This window comes from Myotis davidii, unplaced genomic scaffold (genome assembly GCF_000327345.1).
Source record: "Myotis davidii unplaced genomic scaffold, ASM32734v1 scaffold820, whole genome shotgun sequence".
Lineage (NCBI taxonomy): Eukaryota > Metazoa > Chordata > Mammalia > Chiroptera > Vespertilionidae > Myotis > Myotis davidii.
The window spans coordinates 36294-51786 of NW_006291981.1; the positions used below are offsets into that span (position 1 = coordinate 36294).

The following is a 15493-nucleotide window of genomic DNA, read 5'->3' on the forward strand; positions in this document are numbered from 1 at the left end:
GTGGAGGTGCCAATTGAGAAATATGGAAGAAATGGTAGAATTAAAAAAAAAAATCATTTGCAGCCAACACAGTGAGCAGATAGGGATAGGGATAGGGATATGGATGATAGATGAAAGTATTATAGTTACATCACTGTTCACTTTCCTGCATTTGATAGCAGCACAGTGGCGGCGGGGGAGAATGCATGTGTAACTGCACCTAATTTAAAACATTCCTGAGCTAAAGGGATTTGTTGCTGTGGATATGGTTTCAGAAACTGTTTTAACCAGATAGTATTGCAGTATCTTCATCTTTTGCTTGACTGACCTAAAAAATTACTTAATTATGAAGTGGGATCGTACTTTTAATATTCTGTTTCTAGAACATGAGAAACATGTTTAGTAGAAACAAAGTATCTGTCAGTGAATTTCTCTTAACAGTAAGGGGGCAGGCAAGGTTTGTGTTTAATTTAGAGGCGGCTCCTTGGCCTCTCCTTCCTGGCGAGGCCGGTCAGCAGCTCTGTGTGCACTCAAGTGCGGCAGGTGCGGATGGTGGACCCAGTCCCAGGGCCTGAGACCCATGCCCCGCCCTCCTGGAGGATGTGACCTTTGGCTTCTGGCAAAGTCAGGGAATAGTCAGGTTGGGCTGTTTTGTGAATGAAGTTCTATGGGACCCAGCCGCATCCATGGTTGACCTGATGTCTCTGGCTGCCTTCTAGCTACAGCAGTGAGGCTGTGTCTGGCGATGTCTGTGTGGCTCCAGAAACTTCTGCTCCTCCTGGATAGTCACAGCTGACTTTCGGAGGACTGAAGGGCAGGTACCCGTACCTGAACCATCCCCTTCAGTCCTCACAAGGAGCTAACTGCCTCCTTGCTCTGCCTGTTCCAGACCAAGACACTGTTTCCCAAGGTTCAGTCCTTCCCAGTCCTTGGGCAGTCCAGGCTTCTTTTCTTGGAATTGGGGTTGCAAATGATGCAAGGGTGGCCTTTTAAACATACCCAAGTTTTATTAAATAAGATGTGTTTTTTGTTTCATTTGCAGCTTCAGTCGATAATTAAGAAAGTGATTGCCCATTTCCATGATTTCTCAGTGCTCTTCTCAGTGGTAAGTAGCACTCCTTAATTATTTGTGGAAATTTGTATCTGAGTCAGAGATTCTCTTAGTGTCTCAGTCATTTTTCAAGGTGCCCTGGGCCAAAAGAAATGCTTAACGGTTTTCTTCATAAAGTAAGCTACGTCTAAACAGCTTAAGTATCGCTGTCATCACAGCTCAACCAGCAGTTGAAAAACCTGATGCACCTAGACTGAAAGAAAATATGACCTTCAGTTCATCATTCCTTACTACTAGAATGTGTGCTCCAGGGGGCACCACGGCTTCTCAACCCTGGAGTCAAACTGGACTTCCTCTTCCTCAGTGACTTTCACATGGTACTTGCTTTCATCACACAACCTAATGTTGAAACTGAAATAGCAGTTGTCTCAGTGCCTGACAGCTGAGATTTATTATGTTTCCCTCAAAAAGTTAAAAGTTTCTGAGACGTCCTGTCAAGTCTGCTGCAGTGCACTGGGCAAGGGCGACCTGGGCGCCTGAGTACCGTGGCGCCGAGGGGAGGAATCCCCATTCACGAACACTCACAAGGCGGCAAGGTTTTGGTCTTTTCTTTATTTGAAAATAGAGGCAAGTTGCCATAGTCACTCTCTGAACAACTCTGAGTCCTTTCTTTGCTTGCCAATGCCACTGTAAAAATGCTGAAGCTTACTTTTCATTTTAGCACACAGAAAGCTTATGGTCACCTAAATGTTACCCAGCCCTTTCGGGTGGGCTCAGTGGTTACAGCGTAGGCCCCTGCACCGAAAGGTTGCTGGTTCTGTCCCATGGGGGCATGTGCTGGGGGCAACCAATTGATATGTCTCTCACATTGATCTTTCTCTCTCTCTCTCTCTCTCTCTCTCTCTCTCTCTCTCTCTCTCTCTTTCTCTCACCCTTTCCCCCTCCCTTCCTCCCTTTCACTCTGTAAAAATCAATGGAAAAAATATCCTTGGTTGAGGATTAACAAAATAATAAAAAATAGATGTTGCTCAGATGGTGCACCAAAATGTTTACTGGTCCCAGCCTAATCCCTGGGCACAAGGAAATTGTTTTATTTTTTTAAAAAAATATATTTTATTTATTTTTTCCAGGGAGGAAGGGAGAAGGATTGAGAGTTAGAAACATCGATGAGAGAGAAACATCGATCAGCTGCCTCCTGCACACCCCACTACTGGGGATCAAGCCCGCAGCAACTAAGGCAGCAACCAAGGTACATGCCCTTGCCTGGGATCCTTCAGTCCTCAGGCCGACGCTCTATCCACTGAGCCAAACCGGTTAGAGCAGAAAGTTGTTTTAATAGCAGTCGTTTCTAAACCTCTGAGTCATCTCCTGCTCTCAGGGGAGCCCTCGCTGGCCTGCCTCAGAGATGAGCAGCTCTTTTGACCTTCAAAGAAAAAAATGACCCATGGGTTCCTTTTAATAATGTATATAAATAGCATGGAGAGTGCTTTTTTCTTTTTGAATTTTGTTTTAGGAAAAATTTCTGCCATTTCTGGACATGTTCCAAAAAGAGAGCGTGCGGGTGGAGGTTTGCAAATGCATCATGGAAGTTTTTATCAAGTAAGTGTAACTTTGTAATTGGAAGCTTCGATTCCTAATGCCTTTTTGAAACCTGTTGATAAGAAATCAGTGTTTGCACTCTGGGGCCCAGGCCTGTGCATGCATTTCATACCTGAGACATCAGTGAGAGGGAAACCACCTGAGGAGCAGTTATGCTGAAGGCTGTACTCTGTGCTGAAGAAGACAGCGTCCTGAGCATTCACAGGAGCGTGGTCATCACCTGCATTCACTCAGATGTGCTACTGGAAGGAGCAATCTATTGATGAACTACTTAGAGAGTAATATTTTAAAAGATAAAGTCATATTTATCAAGGTACCAGAGCTAGAAAGGTTTGCATGGTCAGTGGGTAGATTTGTGATCTATTTTCAAGTTTAGTTCTTTTCATGTTATTAAATACGTTTCCCAGAACTGCATCCTGCTGGTGGTACATGAAATAACTGTAGGTGGTCCATGGAGGAGAGGTTTTCATTTTCATTTGTAAAGTTGTATATATATTTTTTTAATGTATGTTAGATAATATATAACTAGTGTAGTCAGTGATTTCATGTATACTATTTTTTAAATATTAAGTATGTAGAGTTTAGAAAATTGAGATAGATGTTGCTTGGATATATGTTTTAAGCTTTCCTTGTGTGGTCTTCCTAAAAGATTAATTCCATACGCTTGGAATAAATACACCAACTTTACTTGCATAAGGGTTTGTTTGATGAGCTCGTCCTTTTATATTATTTGAAAAACCCAATTAATACGTGCTCCCTGCACCTAACACAGTTGAAGATAGGTCATGAGCCACTTCAGAGAGTTCAAGAAACATGATAAAAAACAACAGATTTGCCCTTGGCTTGTATTAGGAAGTGTAGCAGCTTGACCAGGATTCTGCAGTTACTAGAAATTACAGTATGTGGAGAAGAGCAAACTTGTCATTGAAAGAAGAATTAAGAGAAAACTAGAACAGAGCCCATCAGTGGTGAACTGGGCCATAGTTTGTGCAATCGGATCATTTGCTGCTTCTCAAATATGTATAGCTGATAAGAACCAAACCCATGCTTTCACTGTCCTCAGGGGCACAGCTTTCACGACTGCCTTTAACTGTTTCCCAGGCATCAGCATGAGCCCACCAAGGATCCAGTCATTCTGAACGCCCTCCTGCACGTGTGCAAGACCATGCATGACTCTGTGAAGTAAGCTGCCACGTCACATGGGCTGGATCTCAATGCCACATGGCAGTACATGAGGGGGATTGCTGCTGGAAGCTGCTACTGGGAGTTATATTTTTATGGGGCTATTAAGGTTCTTGCCAATGAGGACTTTCCACTCTAGGAGAGGAGGGAGGCTGAGGGTACCTTCCTGAGAAAATGAGATGGCATGCTTTTATAAAGGAAGTTCAGGTGAGAGAACAGGCTGGTTTCATCCAAGTGGACTCAAACCCCTGTCTCCAAGAGATTTCTGAGAGCAGCAGGTAATATAATAGTGAGTTCCCTCATTCAGTAACATAGCCTTCACATGTTTCCTCATTAGTCTCCAGTTCTTTAAAGGCACCTGCAATTGTTCATCCTTCTTACATGAAGGACGCTATTTGTTCAGTATATTTGAGGCTGAGACCTACCCACTGACCTTACCTTTGGGTCAAAGGCCAAATGATCACTCCTTTGCTTTCTAGCCTGCCCCCAACCCCACATTTCTATTTGACTACACTTAAGGCAATTCCTGCTTATCACTGAAATTTTAGTTCCCAAAGAATTTTTAACCAAGCAGCTTGATTCACTGTAAAATGTTACAAGCACTGAGAAAATTGTTTTAGAATTCAACCATCAATAAGAGGAATTGTACTTCTTTTTTTTCCCTCTGAAGATTTTCAGAATCTTTATTTTCATGACTTTGTGCTTTCAACTTCATGGGTAGTTATAAAAATCAAAATATCAACACATTTTTTTTCTTTTTAAAAAAATATTTCTTTATTGATTTCAGAGAGGAAGGGAGAAGGGAGAGAGAGAAACATCAATGATGAGAGAAAATCATTGATCGACTGCTTCCTGCACGCCCCCTACTGGGGATCGAGCCCTCAACCCAAGCATGTGCCCTTGGCTGTACTCGAACCTGGGACGCTTCAGTCCGAAGGCTGACGCTCTATCCACTGAGCCAAGTCGGCTAGGGCAAAATATCAACACTTTTAATAATAAATGGAACCATTAGATTTTAATAAATGGAACCATTAGATTTTAACTGGGCAAAAATAAAAATAAAGGCACAGAAAACATCCAGAAAGGCACTTGTGTTAGTAGGATATTGGCTTTTGGCTTAAATAAAATAGGTTGATTTCTCTCTTGATAAAAGTATGAGGCCAGCAGGTGGAGGTATGATAGCTCTGCTTTAGAACATCATCCGGGAACCCAGGCTCCTTCTGTCTTGTTGCTCTGCCATCACTCTGGGTGTTGTCCTTGTTTCCTGGTGGAAGCTGGCTTACCTTGACTATGTCCATGCTGCATTCTGCAGGCTGTAGGCAGCCGCTTTCTTTTAGGGCAAAACTTGGTAGGCTCTTCAATGGACACAGACACTGGGGCGGTGGGGGCTTGCCCGGGGTGGGAATGGCTGGGGTAGGGGGGGCGTCAATTGGGGAAAAAGGAGACATATAAAACTTTAAACAATAAAAACAAAACAAAAAAACTTGGAAGGCTCTTAATTGCTTGCATTTACATCCCATTGGCTAGAACTGTCACATGGCCATATTTAGCTGCAGAGGAGACTGGGAAATGTAGTCTAGGAGAAGGGAGGAGACCTGGCCTATTGGAGGGTGTTTTGCAGTCTCTGCCAATAGTTATCTTTCCTAGAGCAAATCAACAAACAAAACTCTTGGTTCCTGTTTTCTCTGGGCTCTTTTTCAGAATAAATCAGGGCCCTATTTATAAGCTTTACAAGTACAGTCTAAACCAGTGATGGTGAACCTTTTGAGCTTGGCGTGTCAGCATTTTGAAAAACCCCAACTTTGGTGCCATGTCACATATAGACATTTTTTGATATTTACAACCATAGTAAAACAAAGATTTATATTTTTGATATTTAACAAAGAAAAATCAACCAAAAAAATGAGTGTCATAGGTTCGCCATCACTGGTCTAAACTATGAAGCCTTGACATTTTCTTACACATATATATTTGTATTTAATTTGTTAATAGAAGTAACTGATTTACTTTAAGATCCATCCCCAAAATAAGACATACTGACAGATGGAGAGGGAAATAGATGGTTATGTGATAAAGTAAATATTATAAAATGATAATGGTAAGATCTTGATGGGTGGATATATGGGTATTCACTGTAAAATTCTTTTCAACTTTGCTGCCTAGTTTGAAATTTTTTATTATGTTGAACAAAAGTTCTCTGAATTACATTTGAAGTGGAACCTTTCTGCCCAAATTCCAAAGAAGAAAAAGTTACCACTAATAAATGAATTTTAAGAACAGCAACTTTGAGATGTGAAACATTTATAAATCTAGAAAATGCAAAATGTTGTTACCTGTTACATTGCTTAGTTCTTATATATTTTTCTTTGGAAGCGCGTTTATCACCTAGTGTTAATTCTGTACCTTGTTGATTTCAGTGCACTCACTCTGGAGGATGAGAAGAGAACACTGGCCTGTCTGATTAGTGGGTTTGTAAAGATGGTAGGTATTAAGGACGGACTCAGCGGTCTTGGAAAGGGATATAATTGTTTCTCTGTACTCAGGTGGACGAGTTAGCATTATGTTCTTTGGTGCTTCTCGTTCTTATTGAGAGAAGATGAGGCTAGAAAAGAGATTCCATTAGCCAGGCTCCTGGGGCAGAGAGTGCCAGGACAAACTGGCCTCAGGGAAAGTCCGGGGGAGGGAGGGCGGCTTCCTGACTCATGTGACAAAGGTTCTGGAATGGAGCCCTCAGAGGAGCTGCTGGAGGTGGGACCTCCGCATCATGGCTTTGCTCCCGGGTACCCTCCTAGGCAGGCTCGCTCCCCGTGAGAGCCCAGAAGGAAGGGTCCCAGCAGCTTTGTAGGACTGAGTCCTTTGGATGGATGTGGGCCCATCCCAAACAAGTGGTTGCTGTCGGGGAGAGCAAACACGACCACCAGGCCAGGGAGACTCGCACAGCCGGGCAGCCCTCTCGCATGACTGGGAGGCTCCCTGACACTCCTGCTGTCTGCCACGGGACAGCAAAACGCAGCTGTGCCAATGCGCGCCCTCTCCCTTTGCCTGTTACCCGCAGTGTGGACAGCTCACCCCAGGCCACAGTGTTTCATTAATCCCACAGTTCTGTCGGCTGGGCCACTGGGCTGCTCTGGGGGCAGGGTGGGGCCTCAGTGCTGGCTGAGGTGGCTCTCCTCCGTGTGACCGCTTTCTTCCCCTTCTCCCATCATCCAGCTGCCACAGCTCTTACCTGGGAGGGCAGACTCGGGGCCGCAGGGCCTTTAGGCGCAGGTTCAGGAAGGGCAGTGACTCTGTGTCCGGGAGGAAAAGTCCCCAGGGACCCTGAAATGCCCAGCAGAGTGGGGGTTACTGAAGCTTTCTCTGGGAGCACCTGTTCCATCCTCACCAGAACAGCCCTGCCTTTGTTCTTGGTATGCAGAGCTAACTAACTCCCAGCTGCCACCAGTGTCCTGGTTTAACAGGCACTCGAGACAGAGGCTGAAATGGAAATAACTAGGTCACCTTGAAGTAACTGAGGAAATGTGACTCATCCAGCAGCAGGGTCAGCTGAGCTATCCGCCAAACACTGTGGCTAAAATACCAATTTTGATTAAGTTCAGGCCACGTTAGGAAATGTACCTATGGTTTTGACCAGGTGTCTCTCCTGTCCCCTTGATTTATATGCCGGTCATGTGGTCTTTATCTTTTTATGGCTTTGTCTGAAAGCCGCTGAGTTATAATGGAAAAGAATATGAGGAAATAAGATGTGAAACCTGGTAGCAACAGTGGAAATAGCAAAGTTAAACTCCTGGGCCAGAATTATTGCTGTAGCAGTCAGTTTGTCCTGCTAACCAGCTAGTCATCAGTTTTGGAGAAATGGGAGAGGGGATTTGTAATGGGGAGGAAGCCTCCATCTGTGGCTCTGGCAACAGCGGCCACTGAGGTTGGGAACCCCATCAGGGAGCAGGAATCCTGGCCAACGGCCCAGGCTCCCTTTGTGCTCTGAAAGGCGCAGCTGACAGCGCTCCAGGGCTTCCTTCCAGCTCTCCTTCTATATGGGGATGTTCTGTTTGTATTTTGAGATTCTGTGTTTTGTTTGTTTTTGTTAATCCTCAGCTGAGGATATTTTTTCCATTGCTTTTTAGTGAGAGTGAAAAGGAAGGATAGAGGGAGGGGGAGAGAGAGAGAAAGAGACATCGATGTGAGGGAGACACATCGACTGGTTGCCTCCTGGACTCACCCAGACCAGGGATAGGGAATGAACCTGCAGCCCAGGTACATGTCTTTGGGAATAGAACCTGCGATCCTTCAGTGTGTAGGCCAATGCTCTGACCACTGAACAACACCGGCCAAGGAGATTCTGTTTCATACCCTTCAGCCTTTCTGTGTTCTACTCCAGTGCCCATGTCATGATGATGAGGTGGCAGTAGTAACATGTCAGCGACATGCTGAGTGGGGCATTGTAGTCTGGTCAGAGTATATCCCATTGCGTGTGTGCACGCACACGTGCATGCGTGGTTGCATGCCCTTCCCACCTAGTCATATGGGGGGGTCATTGGTGGCTCATCATCTCAGCACCCCCCCTTCCCCCCCAAAGTCCAGGCAAAGCCTGTTCAGCTGTGTGCATTGTCAGCCCCTCTCTCTTTGATTCTAGGTGTCCTTTGGTCGTGATTTTGAGCAACAGCTAAGTTTCTATGTCGAGGCCAGGTCGATGTTTTGCAATCTGGAACCTGTTCTTGTGCAGTTGATTCACGTAAGGCTTTTCATTCATTCATTCTCTCAGCAAATGTTTATTGAGCATCTACATGCCAGAACTATTTAACCTGGGACTCCCCTTCCTCATGTTGCTCCTGGTCCCGAGGTGTGGCAGGCTTTTCTCAAAGGTTGGTGCAATCTAGAACTTACTGAAATCTTTGAGTGGTTTTATTGATCCCTTTTTCTCTGAAATGTGTTTATTCTCGTTCCTGTGTGCCAGCAGCAGAGGCGTGAGGATTGGCTGTGGTTGAGGAATACTAACCCAGGCCTTGCTGCCTCACCAGGGTGCCCACTTCCTTGGGACACAGCCTTTCAGTGACTTTTCATGGTGCCCAGTTTGAAAGAAATCAGTGACATCTCTGTTTATTCAACACTTAGGCTCAGACAACTTAAGTATTTATGCCCCAACAACTTGATAGCTCTTTAAAACAATAATACCTGTAAATGTAAAAAATAGAAATTTTTTGTCATTCTTAATTGACCATAATTCCTTTCTGATGAAGTGTGCTGGGCACCAGTTGGGCACTGCACAGCCTTTCAAACCCCGGAGTTGGGGAGACACCACTACCTTTATTTTCACTTCCACGTTGTCTTTTCCACATTGAGTTTTGCACAGCATTTGCGTTTATCACGCCCCAGCTGTGCAAAGACGCAGCCTCACGGTAAGGAATTGACCCTGGGCTGCCTCGCTCCGGGGCTTTGTCCAGTGCTCAATAATTGCTGTTTTCCTTAAAAAATAAAAAAAAATAAGAGGTTTCCCTGTGAGTTTTTACAGTTTGGGAACCTAGGTCCAAACTTTTCACATCTGTGGAAAAATTCCCTAAGGCTCTTTAGTCGCCCCACATGAATTCAAGAGGAGCAGCTGTATTAAATGTTTGCTGGTTGCCAGGCCGTGGAACATTACTAAGCTTAACACCTACATGTGGAGACTTTGTCTATGACACAGGGAGGTAACCACCCACCTCGCAGGCTGAGGGGGTTATAGATGAGGTAATGAGTGGACAGCTCTTCAGGCAGCACCTGGCTGTGGTACACGATGCTGTGGCTGCTGTCATTACCTCTCCTATGGGTGTTGCTAGTATGGCATAACTGAATTGCATGGTTACTCTCAGATTTGGAAATTTCTCTTAAGATCTTTAAGATCTTAAGCTTTTAGTGTATGGGATTTCCAGAAATGGAGTAGTGAACCCTAGCTGTTCATTAAGCCAGAAAATGGTCATTTATAATGCAGAGGATAGGCAGGCTAACTCAGTGAGAGCCTTCGTTCTACCCCAAGCATGTCAGACTCCAAGGCTACCATGGGCCAAATAAATAAGGTGTAAGTGTATGTGGAGCAAAAAAGCAAAGGCTTCAATTTTCATAGAAATGTAGGTTTATTTCGATAGAGACATGCTGAATACAAAGGGCTGAAATAAAAGAGTCATTAACATAAAGTAATAGAACATTTTAATAAAAATGAATATTTTTTCTTGAACATTAACTTACCAGACACTGAATAACTGCACAAATAAATAAGCATAATGCAAATAAACCTATTTTTCTTGTTCTTCGAAAGCGAAATATTTCCTGTTGCGCACACCAAACAAGTCAGTCCAAGACTAATGACATGGCCATTGGCTGCTAAAATATTCACTGCTGGTGTTAGTGGAGAGAAATGGTGCGCCTGCGCATAAGCATGTAAGGGAAATGAATGCAACATGATTGTAGTAATCAGTCATTAGCGAACGTTGTAGTTTGTTAATAATTACGTATAACAGGATATTGTAAAAATTAAGTTATTAAACTTTTATTAAAATGTTTCTTATATATTGTTATATTGGCTGGGTTGCAAAAATATTCATTGTGGACCGCATGTGGCCTGAGGGCCGCGAGTTTGACATGCTTGGTCTTACTCCCTGGAGATGTTTGAGCAAGCCCAGATGGAGTCTACCTGATGACCCATTTGGCACTTCAGGGTTCAGGGCTAATCAGTCTTTGTCCCACGTGGATGGTTCTCAATGAACTAGCTGCAGTTCATGTTCAGATGTCTGTGGAAGGTTTGAGTCAGCCATCATTCATTCCCATTTCTGTTTTACTCATTAACAAATCCAGAGTGTGAGCCGGTTGGCAATGGAAACAAGAAAAGTGATGAAGGGGAATCATTCCAGAAAAACTGCTGCCTTTGTCCGGGTATGTTCTAAAGATAAGACCCACAGACTGAACTTGGTGGGCTGTGGGTTTCCCAAATTAATTTTCCTTACATGTCTATGGGCCGGCCAGTTTCTGAATGTTTCTGAAAGCAACGTCAGTGGAGCCTGAGTTTGCACAGGTGCTAAGGTGGCCAAGGGTGGGCTTGGGGCTGTGTGCCAGTTCTCTGTAATTATGCTGTCTCTGGAAGGTCTAATAACTTTTCCCCTATTGATCAGTTCCCAAATTTGAAATAAAATTTAAGCTTCTTGAGTGTACTGCTTGAATTTTTACCTAAGTAACACAACCATGTCTTAAAAAATGAAATCCTAGGCAAAACAATGACATCCAAGCATCCCAGCCCTGCCCCTTCTCTTCTCATCCTCTCTCTTCAGTCAACCACTTCAAACTCTTTTTAGCAACTTCTTCTAATCACCTCCACTTTTAAATTTTTTAAATATATTTTTATTGATTTCAGAAAGGAAGGGAGAGAATCATGAATTGACTGCCTCCTATCTCCACTTTTAAAAGTAACTGGTGTATACAGCTGCTTTTAACTTACTGCTGTTAGGTGTTATCTCTGCCCTCCCTTCTGTGCTGGGAGGGTTTATTTTTCATGCCTGTCCCAAAGAGACAGGCACTGCAGAGGCAAGAGGGGAAGTTGGAGCTCAGAATCAGAAATTACTTTTAAGTGTTTTTGCCTGAAAATATGGACAGATGAGAACAGGTGTTCTGATCTACTGTGAGGGCATAGCCAGCTGACCTGCTGTCTCCTTTCTCCAGGCCTGTGTTGCCTACTGCTTCATTACCATCCCATCCCTGGTGGGCATCTTCACACGCCTCAACCTCTACCTGCTTGCTGGCCAGGTGGCCTTGGCCAATCAGTGCCTCTCCCAAGGTAAGCCCCTCCCCTCCTCTCAGGCCCCCCTGCCACTAGGAAAGCCACCCACAGGGCATGTGGGCATGTGCATGAGAGTAGGTGGGGTGAAGAGAAGGAAGGTTCCTTAAGGAGGAAAGGGAAAGTAATCAAGGACGAATTTTAAATATTTCCTTAGTAGGATGCATATCAGACATGCCCACATTTAGAGTCAGATAGATTACAGAGTGTGGCTGTTTTCCTGTAAGGACCATCTTAAATCGCAGACATGCAGGCTGCCTGTGCCTAAGGAATCTTAGACATAAGGCTGAATCCTCCCCGCAGATCATATCTGTCATTGTTGATGTTGGTGTGAAGCCCCAGAAAGACATGGGAGGAATCTAGAAAGGACAGAGTGAACACTGTCTGCAGCTCGCTGTTGGGGATGAAGACTCCGCTCAAGACCCATCTCTGTGCTCACTGTGCATGGCTTATTTGGGAGGGATCGCCCTAGTGTCCGGAGGGTGATGGGGAAGACGAGGGCGAGGGAAGGAAGCCAACCAAGGGGACCCTCGTGGGAAGGTCCGGCTGGGAGCAGCCGCAGTCCACTCCTTCTGGGACCTCCGGGAGGGAGTGCTAATGGCCCTGGCGTTACCCCACCCTTTCCTCCGTCTGTCACTAACCCCTGCTGCTGCTGGGGCACCAGCTTCCCTGCACTCAGGCCTGTGCCTCACGTGAGCCAAGAGAACGCCCTCAGCAAGGATCATAGTGTTTCTGCTGGAGGTTCTTGTCGCCTGCAGTGTGGCCCGTAGCAGGGCCTGCCCAGCAGGCTGTAGCATAGCCTGAAAGAATCCTGCATCGTTTACAGTGTTTGTTACATGAGCTTTTGCACATATCTCCTCTCCTCCTCCTGATAGCTACACAAGGCCAGTCCTGTTGTGGGGACCCCATTTTCTAAGTGAGAAAACTGAGGAGGAATCGCTAGGGAGCCAGCACTCAGCCCCTGCTCTGGCCAAGGCCATGTCCTTTCCCATGGATAGAGGCATGTGCAGTGCAAGCCTCGGAAGGCTCGGGAGTTTCTCTAGCGCTGCCTGAGGCGGACTGACGCTTTCAGGGCTGTCTCCCCCGCCGCCATCTCCCACCTGACATCAGTGTGTGCCAGAGGGAGCCGCCAGCCCTGGCTTGGTGTGGAGGGCATGCTGGGCTGGTCAGACCACGGTCCTTCCTCATCTTTAGCCTCGGCCTGGCAGTCTGGCACCTGGATCTGTGTCTTGATTCATCTGGGGCAGCTCTGGGCATCCGAATCTTCATACGTGACTGCTGGCCCAGGACAGGAGCTCAGCTGGTTAGGGTGTTGTCCCAATATGCCAAGGTTGTGGGTTCCATCTCCAGTCGGCATATACAAGAAGGAACCCGTGAGTGCGTGACTAAGTGGGACAACATATCCATGTTTCTCTCCCCCTCTCTCTCAAATCAATAATAAATAAATGAAGAACATGATTGTTATCCAACAACCTTTTCAAAACCTGGTTGGTCTTGGTTTCGACTCCTGGGAACTCTCGTGTCTCCCCAGTGCATTTGGAGTTAAACTCAACTCTTTGCTGGTTCGTCCCCACATGACCTGGTCCTGCGGCCTCTGTCCTCTCACACCACTCTTCAGCCTCACAGGCTTTATTCTGTTCTGTGAGCAGGCGAAGCTGCCTCCTGACTCAGTGCCTTTGCACTTACGACGCCCTCTCTGTGTAGTGGTCTCCCGCAGATATTCGCATTAACAAGCAGGCAGGCAATGGGAACCACGGTCGGTGCGGCCACCCACGGCCATGGCGGGATGGTTTCTGACTCTGTGTGTGTTTCCTCATCGTCGGGGCCTCACCCACCAGGACTGTGCATTACTAGAGCAGCCTTCTGCCCTCACTATCTGCTGGTACACGTGGGCTTTCTTCTAGGGCCACCTTGGCAAGGAGGACAGTTAGCATGACACAAGGCAAACAAAAACTATCAGCTGCCACCCAACCTGCTGTGCAGCATGAAGATCAGGTTAGTTCATCCCATTGGTTTGAATGTCAGAGGTTTTAACACTTACAAATTGGTTCTCTCTTTTTTTTATTTTTAATATGTTTTTATTGATTTCAGAGAGGAAGGGAGAGGGAGAGAGAGAGAAACATCAGTGATGACAGAGAATCATGGATCGGCTGCCTCCTGAACGCCCCACACTGGGGATCGACCCCACAACCCTAGCATGTACCCTGACCGGAATTGAACCTGGGACCCTTCAGTCCACAGGCCGATGCTCAGGGTTGCATCTGAATTGGTTCCCTCTTTAAAGTCGAGGTGGCTGGCCCGTGTGGGAGTGCCTGCGTTCGGGAGCGCTCACATGTGGGAGTGCCCATCTGTGGAAGCGCCCGCAAGTGGTGTCACACTGTTGGGTGGGGCTCTGGTTTAATTGAGGGTGTTTTCCACCAGCACCTTGTTCTCTGGATGTGGCTGGGAGGTGTTTCCAACTGGAGGTGTATTTGGACCAAATACATTTGGTCTTGTCAGGCAGTTTAGAATTTCACTTGTTGGATCAGTGTTTTGACCTTGGCACTTTTTCTATAAAGAACACTCCATCTTCTAACCCTCACTTCCATCCTCCAGTCTCTCCCTGTCTCTATCCCTTGTGTTCCCTTCTCCTATCTGCTCCGCTTCCTACCTCTCCTTTCTCTTTCTTCCCCCTTGCTTCTTTCCATATCTTCATTTCTTGGATGATTCTGTGGAACTATTACCTAGTCAGTAGTCTCGAAAGCGCATGCGCGCTTATGTGTGTGTGTGTGTGTGTGTGTGTGTGTGTAGTAGTAGTAGTAGTAGTAGTAGTACCTGCGTGTGCATGTGTGTGGATATGTATGCACGTGTGTGCATATATGTGGAGTGTGTATCTGTATGCATGTTTTGTGTATGTGTGCATGTGTGGAGTGCGTGTGTGTGGAGTACATGTTTGTGTGTGTGCATATGTGGAGTGTGTGTGCATGTGTGCACACGTGTGCAGTGCATGTGTGTGTGCATGTGTGCGTGCATTCCTTCAGACATTAGATTGTTATTTCTCTAGCAAAGTGGGTGTGCACTTGAATAGGTATAGACAGGACGGAGCCTCCGCGCACACACCCTCCTGCACCTTGTTCCCAAATGAAGTGGCCCGAGAACCACACTCTCCCGTGGTGAGTGGGCGGGTTCAATGGGACAATCCAGGTTGAACCCTTGGCCCAGGCAACCGTGAATTCTAGGCTTTCTGTGAACATATGCCACTTCTTTTTTCACTTAAGAATCTAAAGCCAGTTTGGCTAAGGTTCTCTGACTGATGGTCAAAGAAGAAGGGAGGATGGGAGGCAGCAACAGCACCTCCACTGGGAATGCCCACCCTCAGTCAGTTCTCGGGAACCTTTCTCGGACCTGCCTGCCATCCCAGCTGCGCAGACAACTCCCTGGGATTCTCAGGACGGGCCTCAGGCCTGTGGAGAAGAAAGCAGAGCCTGTGTTTTTTCAGTTTCCCTGATGGACTTTCTTGTGTTGCAGCTGATGCCTTTTTCAAAGCCGCCATCAGCCTCATCCCAGAAGTCCCCAAGACGATCAATATCGATGGAAAGATGCGGCCGTCAGAACCCTTCCTCTTGGAGTTCCTCTGCAATTTCTTCTCGACTTTGTTAATAGTTCCGGTGCGTCCCCCATGAGAGCTGAAGGTGGTGTCTGTCTCTGACTTGCTGATGTGGGCGTCCTCGGCCATAAGCATGCGGGGTGTTCTGTCTGTGCTGGTTTGTAGTCAGATGCTTGAATGTCTCAGTGTATTTCCCACTCATTTTGTGTCCTGAATGTATTAGTTGAGACTCTCCATATGGCCAGGGGGGTCACTTAGTGATTTAGGGGTGCAGGCTCCAGGACCACAATGCCTAGGATGG

The 15493-nt window shown here is 46.1% G+C and overlaps 1 protein-coding gene across 1 annotated transcript in view; it reads left to right on the top strand.

Annotated features, from left to right (window-relative positions):
- The window catches only part of LOC102768453 (chromosome unknown open reading frame, human C16orf62), a 68465-nt gene that overhangs the window by 34084 nt on the left and 18888 nt on the right, over positions 1–15493 (top strand). The window contains exons 8-15 of the mRNA XM_006765345.2: positions 1022–1084; positions 2544–2629; positions 3731–3811; positions 6229–6292; positions 8442–8540; positions 10634–10711; positions 11492–11606; positions 15114–15253. Of these exons, the coding sequence (XP_006765408.1) occupies positions 1022–1084; positions 2544–2629; positions 3731–3811; positions 6229–6292; positions 8442–8540; positions 10634–10711; positions 11492–11606; positions 15114–15253 (726 nt within the window). The remainder of the gene's footprint in view (positions 1–1021; positions 1085–2543; positions 2630–3730; positions 3812–6228; positions 6293–8441; positions 8541–10633; positions 10712–11491; positions 11607–15113; positions 15254–15493) is intronic.